Here is a 20,539-nt window from a genome sequence, read left to right on the forward strand (position 1 = left end):
AATGACAGAAAATAGTGAATGCCTCCTATAGGTAACATCCACAAATTATTTATGTTGTCTGACCAATAGTCCAAACATATTTAATTTAATAACTCAGGGAGGAGAGCTATGTCAAATTAACTGGCTCTTATTTTGGAAGGTTCGCCGAAGTTCCGTTTCAGCGTGATGAGGTCACTTCCACTTGTACGTACAATCCGGAAGCCGTACCTTGTAATATTTCAGGAAATCAATTCTGGGCGAAGTTCACTTGCAAAAGTGGGATAAAAACAAAACAATAATCAGATTTCGGGGGTGACCATGGAGGTAAGAGTAGTTGGTTTTAGAAACTTGTGACATAATAAAAGAGTCACCTTTGTCTTCATATGTCGATCAACTACAGCACACGATTTCTGGTTGTCACAAACACAACAATGATGGCCTTGTTACGAGCGCACTACCCGGTTGTCTCATCTATCATCCCTTAAAAGCGATTAATCTAACACCCATTTCCACTTTTTTTGAGGCGTTTAATCCTATAAGCCTGGTTTGTGAGTCAAACTTACTGCTTCGGATGTTTAAGTTTATAATCATACGCTAATGTAAAATGTTTAAAGTTAGCACCCGGCTTTCAAGCAGCTTGTTTAGACGTTAAACATTAGCCAACACGTTTTAAAGTTTGTAGTTTTATCGGTAAATTTGTTCTTTAGTAATAACGTTGTGTGTTCCTCCGATTAGAAAGAGGATTGAACTGGACCGAACCATTTGAAAAGTAGAGGGGTAAAATAAGAAGATAAGCTGCCAGGCGGCCGTTAAAAGCTAAAATAATAAGTTTTTATTCGCTAAAACATTACACACAATCTGTTCGACGATATATATTTTGTGTTTTTTCGCAGCTGTACACCACGTCAGACACGACATATCTTGCTTAAGGTACAATAATTACTGAAGCAAATGTGACTGATTTGTTGAGAACATAATGACAATCGGCTTCCTATTAAGGCTTTCAAAATAAAATCAGGACTGGAATTAAAATCTGGAAATTAATTGCTATACAAAGTCCTCCTGATGTATTGATTAGGCTTTGCTTATGGCAGCATTAGCATCCGCAAAAAGCAGGAAACAGCCCCAGGCCCCCAGAACTCTGAGGGCCTCAACAAACCTCAGGTCACACGTCAGCTATACGTTAAGGTACTCGAGCCCTTTGTGGAAAAAATCTAGTCGTAAGACTTCAGTTGATATTGTGCTCCTATGGTGTCTTTTCCTAAATTTGCGTGTAGTCAAATTAAACCAAATTAACTGACACGGAAAAGCAGGTGTCATTTAGTGTTATTCCAGCATAGGAGATCCGCGTCTCTGGGCGAATAATAATACTTCTAAAGTGCATAGCGACAGGAAATGAGCGAGTCTTTAAGGGTCAAAACTCCAACACTTAGTATAAAGAGCAACTCAACTGTGAGGCCAACACCTGTCACCTTGAAATACTTTAAGCTCGTTCAGTACAAATGCTCACACTTCATAAATAGGACATTTGGTTCTTCAGTACATGACAAAACACTCGCTGCTTTAGCAATAAAACATAGTGGTATTGTTGTAGTTGGCGGTCCTGGTGTTACTTGTCAGATCAAAACCTAGTTTTAAGTATCGCTCACTTTTATTGGGGGTGTGAGTGTGTGTGGGCTGGTCCCCTAACAGGTTTATCAGGTCGTGGGACCTGATACTCATTTTGTGGTGGGTTTCGTCTTACAGGAAGTATTTTACTGTTTTCCAATCATTTTGTGTTTTTTTTTACTGCATTCAGTAGCAACAAATACCAAGTTAGCTTATTTTGAAACCCTTATTGCTCAACATCCGGCGATCAACTCGTGTAGCTTGACGCTTTCCGCTTGTCTCATCCGCGATCCGTGGCTCGGGTTCCATTGAACAGCCTGGCCCGGGCCAACACGAAGGAAAGCGAAAAACGGGGGACTCGCTCAGCCTCCCTTCCCTGTCAGACACCTTGAAAACGTTCACCGTCTGTTTCCGGACCTCTCGGGCAGCGTTAACAGTCCGTTAAATGTAGCCGTGTCTGCTAACCGCCACCATTGACTGGATGTCACGTTCGAGGTCCGACAGACTAACGGGCGCCAGGCTGGCCGTGGAGCGAGGAGCGCTGCAGCCTTGCGTCAAAGCCAGCTAAAGCTAAACCGCGGTAGGACAAGTCAGCATTAAAGACCGGTACCAGCCACGTTACCTCGGTAGCTAGCCAGCCGGCCGGCAGACAGGTTATTTTTGGCACGGTCGCCGGCGTACACATGCTCGGGTGTTAGCTAACGTCAGTCGTGCGTGCTAGCCTCACATCTGTGGAGGAGCTGTCAGTGTCGGCGGATACAAAAGACACAACGCCGCAGCTCATCTCGGTTCACTCAGAAACGACTTTAACTACACGTTTTCAAGCTTTGCTGCGATAAAGGAAATCTCGGTTAACTGCGTGGCATCTTGAACCGAAGAAGGGCCTCATAGCTAACATATGAGGCTCGGTTGAGAAGATGGATCTGAATTTTTACTCGGATTTAACGGACGGCGCCGGGCAGCACGACGGTGATCCAGAGTTCCTGGATCCGCAGTCCTTCAATGGATTTGACTCGGACAACAAGGTGACTCGTCTCAGTGCTGCTCGTTTGCATAAGCTTTGTGTTTGCACTGACTGAAGGCTGTCAGTGAACGCGTCTCAGTGTGTGGATACCGAGTAATTGTTGGGGTTTGTCTCCTCTCTGTATCACTGTTGTCAATCGTCCTTTTCCCACCTTTATGTTTCAGTTCCCTGGAGGCAGCGACAACTACCTGACGATATCAGGGTCCGGCCATCCCTTCCTGTCCTCCTCAGAGGTAGGCCTTCACACTTTGATTTGTGTGCCATTGAATTGCTGCCTGCCAGGTATTTCCCCCTCAGTGGACAGATGTTTTGTCTTACACTCACCATGCAATGCAGTCACAGAGCTGATGCTGCTTTCAAAGTCACGTCTGAGTCACAGTGCTGGGAGTTTCTGACAGGCCTCGCGCCAACATCCGAGCCATGATTACAGCTTTGAAACTCAGATTTTCATTAGTGCTCCATTGTTTCCAGCTATGGATCCCCGACGTAAGCCCAAGTCCATTGTTCAAACCCAAATTTTATCATAAATTTGCTCAACTCTTAAATCGTCTCGATGGCGTGAACGTGTCCTAAACGTTTGTTTTTCCTGAGAGATAAAAACCCAGAAAGTTGTTCAACAACACTCGCTGTCGCTCCGAAGATGCTCCCTGAATCTTTCATGATATTGGAAAAGTTACACCTGCTGCAAAATGAAAATCTATTTAACCATTTTCCTAAATTGCGACTCTTATTTCCTAATCCAAAGAAACTTCAGGGTATTTCTGGCTTCGGGGGTTCGGAAGAAAGTCTCAACTTGTGGCTTTTGTGCAGCGGACTGAATATTCTTTGATCCAGATGTTAAAAGAGTTTCTGGAAATAGCTTCAAAGTGTTGTTAAATGACCCTTTCAGCTTTTTCAATCATCACCAGGTCTTTTATCTCCCAGGAAATTGGACGCTTAGCTCTGTGACTTCAGGGTAATGGTGCGCATTAGAGGCACAAATCAGCATTAACCTCACTGCAGCCACGCTGAGGGTGTATGATGTGTGAGTCACACAAAGTCAGGCCTTTGTACTGTGTGTATGAGCCCTTTAATGCCAGTGCCATGAGTGCATATAGAAACAGTTTTACTGCCACGAATGACATTTATAATCTACTTCAACGTGCACTTACTGACATACTCGCATTTTTTAGTGTGCCACTAAACCCATTGACCTCTTCAACCTCGCTGGATCTGCTGGTGGAGTATGAATTATTTATAAATACTTTATATTTTACACCCCTCCTGCTTAAATCCAGGCAGCCTCTTTTTCAAACAAGGCCGAGGAAGCAAACTTTTCATAGTCAGTCGGTCTGATGGATTTAATGTGAAGCAGCTGCAGACGCGTGACGTGCACATGGAGACGCTGCGTTTTTGTGGCCAACCTGTTGCTTGCAGGAGCTGTTTGGCCATCAGGAACAACAGAAACATTAGACAAGGACGAGCAAAGTGCTAACAAAGAGGAGTGAATCAGCTGCAGAGGAATGTTCGTGATAGAAATGTAGGAGCAAAACACAAACACAAGCAGGCCTGATCAGGTTTGAGAGCGTTCACCGACCCAGACTCTCATGGTGCAGGTGCACTGGATCGCTGGTGGGTCGTTTTCTATGAAGAGGGGGATATCAGGCCACGCGGTGCATGACAGCAGTCTAACATCACCCACCAGCCAGAGCTTGAAACGTTATTCATTTGGTTTTTCATTGGCAAAAGTTGTGCGTACGACCTGATACCTGGTATTTGTTTTTCGGTAACGCCTCAGCTGAGGTTCCAGAATCGGTGGAGCGGAAGCCACTGATTGGCCAGAGAGAAGCATCACATGCGTGTTTTCGGTGTGCTTTTGTCTTGCTGCCTTCGGCTGCAAGCGATGACGTGCTTTGACAGTTTCAAGCTGTTTTTTTGGGGCCTGTAGCACAAATCAACACGCTCTTGCCCTCTTTGAGCCGCCTCGCCTCGCCTCGCCAAGCCACCCGTGATCCTTGGTATCGTGAAGCCTGTTCATCAACTGGCTTCAGTCACTCGGGTTTTCCTGTCCAGCTGTGAGCGTGTTCGTGTGAAAGATGCTAATAATGGAAGGATGAATATGACACGAGATGAAATGGTCATCCCTGCTTTTTGTCCTTGTCAGGATCCTGTAGAAACAGTTTTTTTCCCCAGTGATCTGATTGGTCAGTAGTTGGGCTGCTAACCTGCTAACTGTACAGCGTAGGATACCGTGGTGGTCGAAAAGCGAGCCAGAAAACCAGAGTGAAGCTCAACGATCGCTCGCTAACCCGCTAAGCTCGCTTTGGGACGCAGACTCCTGAACACTGAAAACAGTTTTCCACACCTGACTCGACCCCTTTGGAGTATTTTAATACTTATCAGCATTTAGGATTTTAGAAAATGACTCTTCTGATGTTTTAAAATAAAGCTGTACTCACTGCTTCATCTTCTCTCGACCTCCTTGTGGCTCTCTTTCCTTCCTTTCCAAATTGTTGTTTACTCCTCTCCACCCTGATTTCTGACAAACTTGTTTTCTTTTGTCCTCCTCCATTCTTTTATTCCTTCTTCTTTTCCCTCTTTTCTGTCTCCATCTGCTCTCCAGACGTTCCACACTCCCAGCCTCGGCGATGAGGAGTTCGAGATCCCTCCCATCTCTCTGGATCCAGACTCTGCGCTCACCGTGTCCGATGTGGTGTCCCATTTCGGGGAGCTGTCGGACACGGGCCCCTCCGACAGCGTGGTGGTGCCCGGGAACGCTGTGGTGGAAGGGGACGACCCCTCGTTCGCCTCCACTTTCGTCAACGCCCCCTCGCAGGGGCTGGAGCACCTGAGTCTGGGCGTCATCAACCAGTCAGGAGGAAGTGCTCTGTTGGGGTCGTCTCTGGGAATGGTGAGGACTGCGGGACGTTTGTCTCAAGTTGTCTCCAGATCAGATGTCATTCACTCACCTTCTCTGCTCTCGTCTTCTTTCCGTCCTCCAGGACCTCGGCCATCCCATCGGCTCTCAGTTCAGCAGCTCGTCCCCGGTCACCATCGACGTCCCGCTGGGCGACATGAGCCAGGGCCTGCTGGGGTCCAACCAGCTGACCACCATCGACCAGTCAGAGCTCAGCGCGCAACTGGGGCTCGGCTTGGGAGGCGGGAACATTCTGCAACGCCCCCAGTCGCCCGAACACCCGCTGTCAGCCACGGCGTCGCCCACCAGCTCGCTCCAGGACGACGACATGGACGACTTCAGGAGGGTGAGTCTGTGCTCTTCTCGCTGGTTTGAAGCAGGAAGTGCAGCCACACGATCAAAACGACGCAGACTGAGAGAAATACCTGATGTCTTTATTCTTACTCTGTTCTCGTCCAATCAGAGCGTGCTGGTGGAATCTCCGGTGTCCCTGGCCGTCTCTCCCGGCGTCATCTCCCTGGATCCCTCCCTGTCCGAGTCCCCGCTCTCGGCCCCCGCCTCCAGCATCTCTCCGGCCGTTGGACGGAAAGGAGGAGCCGGAGGAGGAAAGAAGGGGAAGAAGAAGAAAGACCCCAACGAGCCTCAGAAGCCCGTGTCGGCCTACGCTCTGTTCTTCAGGGACACGCAGGCAGCTATTAAGGGACAAAATCCCAACGCCACATTTGGGGAAGTTTCGAAGATTGTGGCGTCCATGTGGGACAGCCTGGGGGAGGAGCAGAAACAGGTGAGACGAGGACGGAGGAAAGTCTTTCCTGCAGTCAGGGAGTTTCCAGTTTGTGAACTGGTGATTTGTTTACTGTGCCTGACTGACGGTGTCCTCCATCAGTCAGCTGTATGAAAGCAGACTTCGGCGCTTAATTTCTGCCTGTTTTCAGGTGTACAAGAGGAAAAACGAAGCTGCGAAGAAGGATTATTTGAAGGCGCTGGCAGAGTACAGAGCCGGCCACATTTCTCAGGTGAGAGCCTCCGATTGACGAGACGTCCTCGGTTTGTAACAGCTGACCGCTGCACAGCGTGACAGGAGCGCCTCTCCTGAGGTGTGTTTAGTGAATGCAACCAGCCCTTTGGCCTGTTTTTGGCAAGTGCTCTCCTAAAAGATTGTGATTGATTGGTTGGAAATAGCTTCATTACTGGGCTGTGATTGGCTGTCACCATCTGCACCAGGCAAACATTCATGACACATCATCAGTTAGTATGTAATTATGTTCTATGTAACCATTTCTATGTAACCGTCCAAACATGCTCTCTTCAGGCTCCTATTGAAGTCATGGACACCGCCCCGTCACCCCCGCCTCCAGCCCCGGCTCCCGCTGTCACAGCCACGCTCACCGCCACCGCAGCCTCTCGCTCCACCAGGTCACAGCATTACAACCCCGAGGAGAACACCATCACCAACATCTGTACCTCCAACATCATCCTGGACCTGCCTCAGGTCACCACGCGCTCCCGCACCGGCGCCATCAAGCCGCAACCTCCGCCCGCCACCACCTCTCCGAACCCACCCACCGTCACAAAGATCATCATCAAGCAGACGCCGCTGCCATCCGGTGGCGTGTCTGTCACGGCGACGGCCGCCTCCTCGCCGCGCCAGCCGCCACCGCTGCAGCAGATGCAGAGCACCCCTCCTCCGCCTCGGCTGCAACAGATGGTGCACGCCCAGGCCCCCCCGCCGCTGCAGGCCAAACCACGAGGTGCCGCCACCGCTCCACCTCCGCTGCAGATCAAGGTTGTCCCTTCGTCCCGGCAGTCGGACTCGAGCGCGCCGATCATCGTGACGTCAGGCGGCGAGACGCCCACCTCGGTGTCCTCCTCCTCCGGTCTGACGGTGGAGGTGGGACAGTCGGCCGAAGTGGTGACGGGCGGAGAGGAAGTGGCCGAGGGAGAGGAAGGGGTAAACTCACGCTGCTCGCTCGCTCGCTCAGTGTTTGTTGCATATTTTGACTTGCTGACATTCAATGAATACTTTGAAATGGAAATGTTTGTCTCTCAGATGGAGGTCGAGGTGAACGTCGCCTCTGTCCCGAGCGTGACCCCCGCCGCCAGCCCCAACATATGCGTACGTGCCGGCTGCACCAACCCGGCTGTGGAGAGCAAAGACTGGGACAAGGAGTACTGTAGTAACGAGTGTGTCGCCACACACTGCAGGTGTGTACAAAAACCAACAAAAGACCTGCAGATATATTTTTTTTAGATCATCCGAGCAAAATAAAGAGTAAAAACAAGGATCTACACACAAAGACAATTAACAAACTTACTGCAGAGCTCAATTTAAGAGCATCTTGTCTGGATGTTACACCCTCATATCACAAATGGCCTAAAATAGAGTGAAAATGATCTTTTTCTTCCATCTTTCCTCCTCCACAGGGACGTGTTCATGGCCTGGTGCGCCATCCGAGGGCAGAACTCCACCACCGTCACATAGGACCCATCTGACGGAGGGGGAGGAGGGGGCTCCACAAAGAGAAAAGGACAAAGGATAAACACACGAAATGCAAACGAACAGAGGAATGAATGACTGCACGATAGGCTCAGGTATCACAGTCTGTTTCATCACGTCATCTCAATGGCAAGAACAAAGACGAGACAGGCGCAGGAAAGCGTTTGAAAGCGGGTACGGTCTGTTTTTCTGTGATCGACATCACGGCTCTCCGGCAGAATAAAACTCAAACCCTGCAGCAGGAGTGACGGCCAGCGGTGAGGACGGATGGATGAAACACAGAAGAAGAAACTAAAGACTTCGCTCTTGGTCATCTCTTGTGAATCTGAAATATGGACGTGATAAAAGAACATTTTATATGGACTCATGATGTTTTTAATTGTTTTGAAAAGAGAAAAAAAAGTGCAGGAAGGAAATCATGATCCTGCAGACGAATTCAGTTCATTTCAAAAAATCCCACTTTCTATGTGTATGCTCTTCCCTTTACTGTTACACTGAGGACAGATCGATGCAAATGGAATCAGAAGTGGTTTTTACTCAGTTGTTTTTCCCAAAAAAGTGCAGGCGCTTTGGCGTTTCGGGCCCCAGCGGCGACTTTAGAGATTTAATGTGCAAACGAGCAACAACTGGGCAAAGCACAAACAGTCTTAAAGGTAGTTTGAAGTCAGGCAGGAGGTTAAAATGTGTGTGAGAAGCCATTTTTAGACAAGGCGGCAGCGAATCTGCCACCTGCCGAATGTCGTTTGTCAAGGGGGAAAAAAAACATCACGCAAAGGATTTAACTTCAAACGTTCAAAACAGGTGCTAAAATTCAGGAAAAGATGGCTCTAGTGTTCTGTTCTCCTCTCCTGCTGAAATCCTGGTAACATAAGAGCTTTTTAAATACGTGGTACCTTTTTTTTTTATGAGCATTTATGGTGAAATTTGGTGTTTGAGGGAATGTATTGGAATGAAATAAACACACCAGCTCTGACAGCACTACTGTAAGGGGAAAGGGAAAACAGTATAAAAGCTTTACTTTTTAACATCAGTGTTACATTTAACAAATTGCTTTCAGGTCTGTTGGAAAATCAAAGGCGGCTTCCAAAAAAAAGAAAAACTGTTCCCAGTTGGATGAAACGATGCAGTGGTCGAACTGGTTTATTGTAGATATCCTGGAAATGTTTTTAATGGTGAAATAAAATATTTTATGTTTTATTATACATTTGGTGACGCACATTTTGGCCTCATAGTTTACAGCTGAAGTGATATTTATTTGATTAATCTCACGATGTTACCATTTATTTCTTTTTTCCCTCAGAACAGGAACAGAACAAATCACACTACTATGTATATATGTATTATAATTTTTTGTAAATTTGCATTGATGAATGCATTTAGTAAGATTAGAAATAGTTTCAAATTCGAGTATGTGTTATGGTCTGAGATGCCAAATAGTAAAAAATATAATAATAATAATAATAATAATAATAATAATAATAAATGTCCATCAGTACGGCTGTTGATAAAAACATTAAAGTTTCACGAGAAAGTGTCACTAAGAGGCAGAAAAACGCGAGTTTACACGGGTGATCTCATTGCTGCAATTTCTATCGCGAGATTGACGTCAGTCCAAACGTTTGATGACGGTGGCGGGAAAACCCACCATGGCGGGAAAAGGCAGCGTGTTCGACATAAGACAGGGGGCGCTGTTCCGCGGTGCAGCGCTATAAATCCACTAAAATGCGCCACAAGCCATCAAATAAAATTAGCTATAAAGTAACAAAAAAAGGTAAACAGGAAGTCACCAAACATTAAACCGCTGATTTATTTCTCTTTTCCGTCAAACATTTTTATCAACGTCGAGTAAGACGGTTGTGTTCTGCACCAATGGTTTTAAATAACGTTTGTTTATTATAAAAGCTGCATGTGAAGACACGGAGGGGGAGGGAGAGGAAAAAGAAGCACAGGAGGAAGGAAAGGAGGGGGGGTGCTCAGGACTTAATTATAACAGATTGGTGTGTGCGTGGTTGTGAGTGTGGCCAAATTACATTACATTTTAAAAATACAGCGTATTTTAATCGAGTAATTGTTTATTGGGATTATTGCGTGGTTTGTTTTTACATGACTCCTCAGTGGAAAAGGCCTCTGTGGTGACATAAGAGAGGCAGCAGCATCTCGTAGTGGTTTGTAGATCCCAGCAGGCGTGGAAAGAAAAGTGCGTTATTGTTAGTTGACACTGATCATCATCATCTTCCGGCCTGCTGAGAAGCGAAGCCGGGAGCTGGAGTTTGCATCGCAGGACTCACCATGGCGGTAAACCTGGACAAGGAAGCGTACTACCGCCGGATCAAGAGATTATACAGCAACTGGAAGGTAAAATTTGGGGGATATGAAGCGAGTTTTGGAGTTAACACGAGCACTGCAGCGTATTTTAATGTGGAGAAAGTGGGCTGCTGGAAGATGCCAGCCGCTGAGTTAGCCGCGTTTTTCTGCCGAGCGAGTTGGCTCTGTTGTCGGCGTGAGCGGTGATGTGTCCATGCCTGCTTCCAGCGCCGACAACGAGGCGGAGGACAGGCCTCAGTCGCCACGATGTGGCTGCTGTTGTTGCTCTGAAACTCTTTTCCAGCTGGACTTGTTTGGTCCACTCGTATGTATCACTAGTATATCGCATCAAACAAACAAGCTAGCTAACTCCCGTTAGCGCACCAGCCATCCCATTCACCACGTTAGCGAGCCTGTTAGCTAGTAAGTTTGCTACCGAGCTAACTTACTAGCCAAGTAGCTAAACGTGTAGTGGACCAGCGTCTGCTACTTTGACTAAAAAAGTCGTCTTAAAAGTGATCACAGAAGCATATTTTACCACGTATGTTTGCTTGACATTTGCCTGCCAAGCTGTTAAACGTTACTGTCAGTTTGCACTTGTAACGTTCGCTATATGCTAATCTTAGCTTGCTAATTAGCATCAGAATAACGCAAGCATCCCAGTAACATGTGCAGGATGCCCGCAGCTTCTGGAAATTACTTCATATGAAGTCTTACATTTTTCAGAGTGCTTTGCACAACCTCGTGGCAAGTTTTTATGTCTTAACTCAGTATCAGAAATTTTATTTTGGTGTTGCTTGGTGAGTTTTTCCCACTCTTGCTGTTGCAGCCCAGTCACTCAGCAGCCCGAGAAATGGTTCCCATTAACGGTAAAGCAGCGTTAACTGCTACGAAAGACCGCTTCATGTGCGTTTTAACTGACATTAAAAGACTTTAAAACAGCTTTTAGACTGGCAGCCTCCTCCTACGTGCTGCCAAGTGATACAGCATCAGGTGCTGATGTGGCTGACGAAGCCATGAGTGTTACAAATCAACTTTTCTGTGATGCTAACAAAACTAGCTGCCTGTCTTCACTCAGCAGGTTTAAGCATGCAGCAACTGAGACCAGCACTCTTTGTCTAACTACCAGAATCTTCCTGAAGAGGAGCACCTCAGCCTGGTGTTGTAATTTGTTCTCTCGTGCATGAACAGTAAATTATGCGTGCTTGTTTTTTCTGTGCTTTCCAGAAAGGAGAAGATGAGTTTGGCAGAGTCGATGCCATTGTGGTGTCTGTGGGAGTGGACGAGGAAATCGTGTATGCCAAATCCACAGCCATACAGGTAGGGCCACATCCGAGCCGCAGCGGCGTGGGGGGATGACCGAGGATGCCCGAGCACAGGCTGATTGATTTTTCATAACAGCACTTCATGTTCAATGCACAGTCAACTGACTGGCATTTATTTTGCAAGCAGTATGACTCTATTGCTCTCAAAACTAAACATCTGTGGAGATGCTCAGGATGAATTATTCACCGTGCGCCGGTTTTGGTTGAATTCGCCTCTTTGTTTTCCCCCTTCCTTTTCTCGCAGACATGGCTGTTTGGCTACGAGTTGACGGACACCATCATGGTGTTTTGCGACACCAAAATCATCTTCCTCGCCAGCAAGAAGAAGGTGGATTTCCTCAAGCAGGTGGCTGTAACGAAAGGCAACGAGAACGCCAACGGTGTGCCGCCCATCACTCTGCTCACCAGAGAAAAGGTAAGCGGCGTAAAGACGGACGTGATGGCTGAATACACTGGTACAATTATCTGTATTATTATAATTATTCTGTGATGTTGAAGTTAACACCAGGCTTCACTTTAACACAATGTAATAAATAAATACAGAGATAAACTTTACGGAACTGTTAATTATTATTAAAATAATTACACTTTGGTAAAAAAAAGAATTAACAGGAATTACCATTAAAATGTAATCCTTGTACATGCAGCATTACTGTGTTGTCAATAAAGTTAAAAAAAAGTCTGCATGTTGGGTATGAATGACCATTATTTAATCTGATTATGTAGCCAGTTTAGCATTAGCATCCTCAGCTAGCAGCCGCAGACGTAGAGACACTGTCTGCGTCTCCAGGACAGGTGTGCATACCTTGCGTGGCGTTGTTAGTAACGGCCACCGTTTCCCATCATGCACTTGGCATGCTATACTGAGCTGTTAAATGTTCCAGAATTAAACGCAGATTTCTCGTCTTTGCTGTGTCTCAGAATGAAAGCAACAAGGCCAACTTTGACAAGATGATCGAGGCCATCAGAGGCAGCCGAGAAGGCAAGACGGTGGGAGTGTTCAGCAAGGACAAGTTCCCCGGAGAGTACATGAAGAGCTGGAACGACACGATCACCGCCGAGGGCCTGGAGAAAGTAAGACGCAGCCCAGAGTTTTTAAGACCTGAAAGCTGGAATGAAGAGCAGGCGTCTTGTAACACCCGTCCCTTTGCATTGCGTCCCGTCTGCAGGTGGACATCAGCGCCGTGGTCGCGTACACGATGGCGGTGAAGGAAGACGGAGAGCTGGGCCTGATGAAGAAGGCAGCGGCCATCACCAGCGAGGTTTACTCCAAGTTCTTCAAGGAGCGCGTCATGGAGATCGTTGACGCAGACGAGGTGGGACGTGCATTCATGTTTTTATGGCCTGATCTGCATGTGCCTCTCGTCTGTACTGCTGCTGCACCGACCTTTGTGCTAAATGTTGCGCGTCTGGTCACCTTCACACTGTTAGATTACTCTTTCGCTGCATTAAGTCCGTTCATTTAGACGTAAACACGAGCAGCCGGAGTTGGACAAACAGTCCACGTCAGCCTCAATAGCAGCAATTCCTTAAATGATCCATTTTACTTCACATGCTTGACATAAAACATGCGTCCTCGTTCTTGCAGGACTACAAGCTTAACAGCGGGTTAGCCATCTAACTCAGGATAATGGGAGGATTTCCTGTTTTTTTTTTGTTTTGTTTTGTTTTTTGGTCTCCTCTTGCGCTGACCTGTCCCCGTCTCGTTCCTCCTCCGCCCAACAGAAAGTGCGTCACAGCAAGCTGGCGGAGTCGGTGGAGAAGGCCATTGAGGAGAAGAAGTACCTGGGCGGTGCGGATCCCTCCACGGTGGAGATGTGTTACCCTCCCATCATCCAGAGCGGAGGGAACTACAACCTCAAGTTCAGCGTCGTCAGGTAGCGGACGTCCATTCAAACATATTCAGTTTATTATTTCTTTAGATGAAAAGCATGAAAGTTTCACGCTGAATGTAGAACTGGTTCATTTTTGGTAGTTTTTGCGGCGCATCCACTAATTGCTTAATCAAATAATAACCATTTCAGCTTTACACAGCTTGATGAAAGTTTTCTGAAAAGCTCATGAAATGCTGCAAAACAATTTGGAGAAATGTGATTAAGATGAGATCGATGCTGCTGTCATGTCTGCCCGTTGAACGTGAAGCTGCAGCCACAAGGCGGAGAGCTTAGCTTAGCTTAGCATGAAGACATGAAGCAATCAAAGAGACAAGACAGTCTCAGACAATCATACTTTTTTTTACCCTGAGCGTCACTGTTACTGACGCTCTTCCTTTTCCGTCCCAGCGATAAGAACCACATGCACTTCGGCGCCATCACGTGCGCCATGGGGATCCGCTACAAGTCGTACTGCTCGAACCTGGTGCGCACCCTCATGGTGGACCCCCCTCAGGAGATGCAGGACAACTACAACTTCCTGCTGCAGGTGGAAGAGGAGCTTCTCAAACAGCTCAAACACGGTGGGTTCAGGAGCACGCCGGGAGCGTGGGAGCATCGGGTGCTTGTCAGGGTTTCTAAACGTCTCCTCTGTCCTCCACAGGCGTAAAAATCAGCGACGCCTACAGCACTGTCCTGGAGTACGTGAAGAAAGAGAAGGCTGACCTCGTGGCCAAGCTGACCAAAAACCTCGGGTAAATGTGCACAAGTGCCATCTGTTTTTTTTTTTTTTTATTCCTCTCTGATGCATTTACACACATGGCTCATATGTTTTGTTTTTCTTTTGTAGCTTTGCGATGGGGATCGAGTTCAGAGAAGGCTCCTTGGTTTTGAACGCTAAAAACCAGTACAAACTGAAAAAAGGTGCGGATTTCTCTGCATTTGTGACATTACTGGCAATAATCAGTGCTGCTTTGCCATCACAGCTCCGAAACACATCTCATAGAGAATAACCAAAGCTTGTGTGCGCCTCCTCCAGGCATGGTGCTCAGTATCAGTTTGGGTTTTTCTGACCTCGTCAATAAAGACGGCAAGAAGGACGAGCAGAAGAAGTACGCCTTGTTCATCGGTGACACAGTACAGATCAACGAGGTAAGACGCCGCCCCCCCCTGCTGAAGACGCCACACAGCTAAGACACTTGAATGCATTGCCTCCTAAATCAGAGCCGCTCACAGGGCTCCTGCTTTGTGTGCAGAGAGTCGAACAGAAACAGGATTTTATTTTGCATATTCTCCATCACATAATGTGATTGATGCAGCAGAAAGAAGTGCCTACTTCATTTCATCTCATTACAACCTGAAATGTTTGTGTAACAGGAAGAAGCTGCCACGATACTCACACCGGTCAAGAAAAAGATCAAAAATGTGGGAATCTTCTTGAAGGTAGGCGTCTCTGCTCTTAAGTAATTTTACAGCCCTTAAACAGCCGTTCGCATGTCGATACTTGTGCCCTCAATGAGGAGAACACAGAAGAGGAATCATCTCGCCGAATGTGAGGCGAGGTTGTCCAGCGGCACCCGAGCAGCAGCCGCCGCCACCGCCGCCGTGCGCGACCACGTTTAGCGCTTCAGTGTCAGCTCTCGCTGTCCTCTCTGCTCGGTGAAGTCAACACGACTCTTTTTTTTAACCTTTCTTCATCTTCGTGTTTCCCAGAACGACGACGAGGAGGATGACGAGGAGGAAGGGGACGACGCCGAGGAGCTGCTGGGGAAGGGAGCTCGCAGCGCCGCCCTGCTGGCCGACAGAACCAGAGTGAGTGTGTACAGACGTGTGTGTGTGTGTGTGGGGTTAAATATGTGACTGGTGATCAGTGTTAATTTGCACCTTCACAGAGTGTTAATAACTAAGAGTGTGAATGTTTTTGTGCTCTACCAGCTACTTGGGAAGGTAAGTATTCATCGTTTCTTCTAAAATCTCATCGGCTGAACTGGTTCAGTTGTTAAAATCCACTTGCTGATGGGAAAAAGTTGTCGTCCTTTTTGTTTAATTTCAGTGATTTTTTTTTTTTTTTGTGTGTGTTTTCAGTTGCTTTTTGTTCTTTGGACCATCCAGAGCCATGTGACACACATCCATATCTGCATGTGTTTTATCCCCCCCCGCCCGCCCGCCCTCCACATGCTTTGTCTCCTCCGCTCTGGTGTCTCTGCGTGATCACTCAGTTGTGTTTTTTGTTGAACGCAGAACGAGATGACGGCGGAGGAGAAGAGGCGAGCCCACCAGAAGGAGCTGGCCAATCACCTGAACGAGGAAGCCCGGCGTCGTCTGACGGAGCAGAAAGGAGAGCAGCAGATTCAGAAGTGAGTGGAAACACTTCCAGCGTTTCTGTCTGTAATCCTGCTCTAGATTCAAGTCAATATTCCTGAATTGTAAATGATTTAACGAGCGCCCGACTGTTTCTGGCTACAAAGCCGTGGATTCACACATGTAGTTAAATTTGTGCTCGTTAATTGAGTCCATTCTTCTTCTTTTTTTTTTCCCCCCTCAGGGCCAGAAAATCCAACGTGTCCTATAAGAACGTCTCTCAGATGCCCAGAGAAAAGGACATCAGAGATATGAAGATCTTCATCGACAAGAAGTACGAGACCGTCGTCATGCCCGTTTTCGGGATCGCCACACCGTTCCACATCGCCACCATCAAGGTACGCCGGGGTCAACTTGACTGTCCGCCGTCTTTAAAATCCTGGTTTGTTGGTTTATTCCCGGCTCGTCTCTTCACGTTGACTGATGTTTTTGGCCTTTCTTGCCTCCACCTGGCTAGAACATCAGTATGTCTGTAGAAGGAGACTACACCTACCTGAGGATCAACTTCTACGTCCCCGGCAGCTCTCTGGGACGGCAGGAGGGAAACATCTTCCCCAACCCCGACGCCACGTTCGTTAAAGAAATGTGAGTCTTAACGATTCCTGACGTGATCAGTAAAGATTTTCTGTTTGAGTCTTTATGTTAAAGCTTGTTTTTTCCCTCTTCCTCCTCACTCACAATCGTACCCTCTGAACCTCCCTGAACCCCCGTCAGCACGTACCGAGCGTCCAACCTGAAAGCCCCCGGCGACACGTCGGTGCCCTCCACCAACCTGCAGAACGCCTTCCGCATCATCAAGGAGGTACAGAAGCGCTACAAGACGCGAGAGGCCGAGGAGAAGGAGAAGGAGGGCATCGTCAAGCAAGACTCGCTGGTCATCAACCTCAACCGCAGCAACCCCAAGCTGAAAGACCTCTACATCAGACCCAACATCGCACAGAAGAGGATGCAGGGCTCGCTGGAGGCACATACTAATGGTGAGAAGGCGGGATTGAAGTTTTTACTGCGATAGATACGAGTGCGACGCCTAAATCTCGCTGCTGGTTCTTCACAGGTTTCCGCTTCACATCAGTCCGCGGCGATAAAGTGGACATTCTTTACAACAACATCAAACACGCCATCTTCCAGCCGTGTGACGGGGAGATGATCATCGTCCTGCACTTCCACCTCAAGGTACGCTTTTTGGGAAATTCGCCTCTTTGACCCGGTTTGTTTGACTTTGATTTTATTTTGGTCAGTGCGATCATCAAACGGGTATTAAATTGTATTCATTGTGGTTTTAAAAAGATCTTAAAGTCTTAAGTTTAATCCTGAACCCCGCAGAAACTTCGTATAAGGAAAATACAGCAGTCAGTTATAACTTAAGTCAGCGTTTCATTTCCTGCTTCGCTCTTTCCCCCCAGAACGCCATCATGTTCGGTAAGCGGCGCCACACAGACGTCCAGTTCTACACCGAGGTCGGGGAGATCACCACAGACTTGGGCAAACACCAACACATGCACGACCGGGACGACCTGTACGCCGAGCAGATGGAGCGCGAGATGAGGCACAAGCTCAAGTCGGCCTTCAAGAACTTCATCGAGAAGGTGGAGACGCTGACTAAGGAGGAGCTGGAGTTCGAGGTGCCCTTCAGAGACCTGGGGTGAGCAGATCCCGCTGCGCTTCGAGCCGGTGAGATCCAGTCTGGAAAGCTCTATGAGCAGGTGGACTGACTGCTGTGGCTTTGTTTACAGGTTCCAGGGCGCCCCCTACAGGAGCACCTGCCTTCTACAACCCACGTCCAGTTCCCTTGTCAATGTTACTGAGTGGGTGAGTGAACCCGCAGAGCCCATCGGTCGATGTCTTAAAATATTAAACATGACTTCATTCATGAACGTTTTTCCATCCAAACTCTCTCCGTGTCCTCGGCTTTGTAGTCGCCCTGAACGTTTCTTTTGTCGTCTTTGTCTGCAGCCGCCGTTTGTGGTGACTCTGGACGAGGTGGAGTTGGTCCACTTCGAGCGTGTCCAGTTCCACCTGAAGAACTTCGACGTTGTCATCGTCTACAAGGACTACAACAAGAAGGTCACCATGATCAACGCCGTGCCCGTCAACTCCCTCGACCCCATCAAGGAGTGGCTGAAGTAAGACAATCAGCTTCCTGATGTTACGTGGATTCAGAGTCTGAGGTCGAAGTGCTTCTTTACAAATAACACCATGCTGGTTTCTCGTGTGTCAAAATGCTCTGTTTCTTCTCCCAGCTCGTGCGACATCAAGTACACAGAGGGAGTCCAGTCCCTGAACTGGACCAAGATCATGAAGACCATCGTCGACGATCCCGAGGGCTTCTTCGAGCAGGGGGGCTGGTCTTTCTTGGACCCGGAGAGCGAGGCACGTTCAGCGAAGTGGACCCAGTTTCTGCTCTCTGTGTTCTCGCTAAAGAAGAAGTTCCTCTCAGCCGTAGCTTAAACAATCAGCTGTCTTGTTTTTGTCTCAGGGAAGCGGCGCCGAGGAGGATTCGGAGTCCGAAATGGAGGACGAAACGTTCAACCCGTCTGCAGATGAAGAGGAGGAGGAGGAGGAGGACAGTGATGAGGACTACGACTCGGAGACGGAGGACTCTGGTACGATTTTAGCCATTTTGCTGCTTTTTTTTTTTTTGTCTAGCTTCTCCTCTCGTGCACACACCGCTCTCACGGCCTGTCGTCCTGTGTTTGGTAGATTACAGCGCATCGGTGGGCAGCGAGGAGGAGAGCGGCAAAGACTGGGACGAGCTGGAGGAGGAAGCCAGGAAAGGTTTGTATCTGGAGCTGGTGCACATCCAGAGGAGGAGCAGTCAGATTTATGGCAAAAGTAACGCTTTATGTTTGAATAGTGCTGCAACTTTACAAAATAATAAGGACACCGTGTGAATGAAAGTCAAATTTCAGCTGTAATGAGGTCCACATGTAAGTTCTGTGGGTCCTAATATTGACTTTAACGGCTTTCAGGACAGGGTGTGCTTGAAACACATGCCAGCCGGGACACACTGAACCTGCACTTGATGCACACTTCGCTTCACAGCTTCATGTATCCCAAAATTCACTGGGGTCTGCTGCACGTTACCAATCCACAAGTGCGTTTTTTAACCAAACTCAGTGATTCAGAACCCTAATTTTCCTCAAGTCGACCTAAACTTTAGTTCCTGCTTCGTATCGTCTGTGTGGTTTCAGCAGATTTTATTATATTCTGCAAATGCATCCTGTGAGGCAGAACATGAAAGGTTTAATTTCCTCCTCTGTCGCCCTCTAGCTGACAGAGAGAGCCACTACGAGGACGAGGACACCTCCTCCAAGAAGAGAAAGGTCCGGTCAGTAGCCCCGCCCAGCAAGAAGAAGCGACGGTCCTAAATGTCTCTCACACACACACACACACACACACACACACACACACACACTGCCGAACCTAGTTGACCCTTGACCTCTCCTCCTACCCCAACTGGCTCTTTTGACTCGTGTCACACAAACACAAACACACACACACACACACATACACACTGTGTATATAGATGTAGAAGCCCCTTATTTTGGTGTTGGTCAGTGAAGTGTCATGTTGAATGCTAAGAAAGAACCAGCAGGACGGTCACACACACACACACACACACACACACACGCACACACACTTCATTCATTAGCTGTTTTTCCTCTTTTCCTTCCTCATTCTCTTCTGTTTCCACCTCCATCCATCCATCAGGGTTTCACGTTTGTGTCTGTGTGTGTGTGCATGTGTGTTTAGATGAGTTTTTATTGCAAGCATTGTTTATTTTCTGTTAAAAAAAAACAAACAAGAGTTTCTTAACTAATGGATAATAAAAGTCTTGACACGTGCTCTGCCAAGAGTTTTATATAAAACCTTCTGATTGACGCCGATCGTCTGTCCTCTCCTGCGTTTCTCTTTCCCCTCATGTTTTCCTCCTTGTTTGTTCAATTGTGCTAATAAGATGGAGCGTTTGTCTTTTTTGAGGGGGGGGCGGGCGAGATACATTTTCTGACGATTTCTTTTTTTAAAACGGGGTTTGTAAATGCACACACACACACGAACACACCTCTCCTCTCTGTTCCCTTTTTTTGTTCATTCTGAGTAGATACGTTGTTGTATTGTTAATTCTGAAAATCCTGTTTTTGTAATAAAATTAAAAGGAACTGTAGTTTGTTTTGAATGGTGTCTTTTCTTCTTCTGTCTGCACATTCGGACGTCGTCACGCCGTTTTCAGTTAAACTTGTGTTCACGTAAACCTCCGGAGACTTTAGGAGCTGCAGGCAGCGCGGATGATAAAAATCGACGGACGCGGCCGGGACATGTTTCGATTGCAGACCGTTCTGCAACCGGCTGTGTTCTTAGGCCACATGTTCAAATGTGCATAGAGCGTATCGGGTTTCCGCTACGATCGGGCAGCGACAGGCTTTTCCTAACTTTGCAGGTGTTGTCTTGCATCAAGGGGAAATCATCACCAGCAGCACCTGCTAACAGTCTGACAGCAGGCTCCATCTTAAACCCGCTCTGCACGTGTTCAACGGTCTCCAGTCTCGTGTTTGTGTGCAAAGCTTGGTCTTGTTCTGCAGACAACAGGGCTCATGACCGGTCATCTGTCATGGCGTCCCAACAGTCCAGTTGCATGGAAGTCAACTGGAAGTCAACCTACGAGGCTCGAGCTGT

At 47.6% G+C, this 20,539-nt stretch overlaps 2 protein-coding genes across 7 annotated transcripts; both read left to right on the forward strand.

The window, feature by feature from the left end:
- The first annotated feature begins 201 nt into the window (after positions 1–201).
- tox4b (TOX high mobility group box family member 4 b) lies at positions 202–9,206 on the forward strand. 4 transcript variants are annotated; one of them, XM_076724574.1, is made up of 10 exons: positions 202–303; positions 2,776–2,844; positions 3,784–3,834; positions 5,214–5,501; positions 5,593–5,853; positions 5,971–6,291; positions 6,443–6,523; positions 6,820–7,458; positions 7,558–7,712; positions 7,932–9,206. In XM_076724574.1, exons 1-10 carry the CDS (start codon positions 298–300, stop codon positions 7,987–7,989), a joined length of 1,929 nt encoding a protein of 642 aa, XP_076580689.1. In that variant the 5' UTR covers positions 202–297; the 3' UTR covers positions 7,990–9,206. The 4 variants fall into 4 exon arrangements, with proteins under 4 accessions (XP_076580689.1, XP_076580690.1, XP_076580687.1 ...); XM_076724572.1 differs by lacking the exon at positions 202–303 and adding an exon at positions 1,845–2,612; XM_076724575.1 differs by lacking the exon at positions 3,784–3,834.
- Positions 9,207–9,915: 709 nt separating this feature from the next.
- Positions 9,916–20,030, forward strand: supt16h (SPT16 homolog, facilitates chromatin remodeling subunit). 3 transcript variants are annotated; one of them, XM_076724564.1, is made up of 25 exons: positions 9,916–10,359; positions 11,536–11,628; positions 11,878–12,048; positions 12,555–12,707; positions 12,803–12,949; positions 13,359–13,510; positions 13,916–14,088; positions 14,169–14,259; positions 14,355–14,428; positions 14,544–14,656; positions 14,882–14,947; positions 15,218–15,316; positions 15,440–15,451; positions 15,746–15,861; positions 16,050–16,203; positions 16,323–16,450; positions 16,580–16,842; positions 16,920–17,038; positions 17,269–17,507; positions 17,599–17,674; positions 17,819–17,988; positions 18,106–18,235; positions 18,342–18,468; positions 18,566–18,640; positions 19,136–20,030. In XM_076724564.1, exons 1-25 carry the CDS (start codon positions 10,294–10,296, stop codon positions 19,231–19,233), a joined length of 3,105 nt encoding a protein of 1,034 aa, XP_076580679.1. In that variant the 5' UTR covers positions 9,916–10,293; the 3' UTR covers positions 19,234–20,030. The 3 variants fall into 3 exon arrangements, with proteins under 3 accessions (XP_076580679.1, XP_076580678.1, XP_076580680.1); XM_076724563.1 differs by lacking the exon at positions 15,440–15,451 and having other exon boundaries at positions 15,218–15,334; positions 15,752–15,861; XM_076724565.1 differs by lacking the exon at positions 15,440–15,451.
- Positions 20,031–20,539: the final 509 nt, after the last annotated feature.

This window comes from Chaetodon auriga, chromosome 24 (genome assembly GCF_051107435.1).
Source record: "Chaetodon auriga isolate fChaAug3 chromosome 24, fChaAug3.hap1, whole genome shotgun sequence".
NCBI classification, from domain to species: domain Eukaryota; kingdom Metazoa; phylum Chordata; class Actinopteri; order Chaetodontiformes; family Chaetodontidae; genus Chaetodon; species Chaetodon auriga.

What these genes read in the sequence shown, in the direction of transcription:
- tox4b (XM_076724572.1), top strand. Translation starts at nt 2,505, where the DNA reads ATGGATCTGAATTTTTACTCGGATTTAACGGACGGCGCCGGGCAGCAC. An exon ending in ACATGGACGACTTCAGGAGG is followed by an intron (nt 5,854 to 5,970) that starts GTGAGTCTGTGC and finishes TCGTCCAATCAG; the next exon opens with AGCGTGCTGGTGGAATCTCC. An exon ending in GAGCCGGCCACATTTCTCAG is followed by an intron (nt 6,524 to 6,819) that starts GTGAGAGCCTCC and finishes TGCTCTCTTCAG; the next exon opens with GCTCCTATTGAAGTCATGGA.
- supt16h (XM_076724563.1), top strand. Translation starts at nt 10,294, where the DNA reads ATGGCGGTAAACCTGGACAAGGAAGCGTACTACCGCCGGATCAAGAGA. An exon ending in TCTCAAACAGCTCAAACACG is followed by an intron (nt 14,089 to 14,168) that starts GTGGGTTCAGGA and finishes TGTCCTCCACAG; the next exon opens with GCGTAAAAATCAGCGACGCC. An exon ending in TCCACATCGCCACCATCAAG is followed by an intron (nt 16,204 to 16,322) that starts GTACGCCGGGGT and finishes CCACCTGGCTAG; the next exon opens with AACATCAGTATGTCTGTAGA.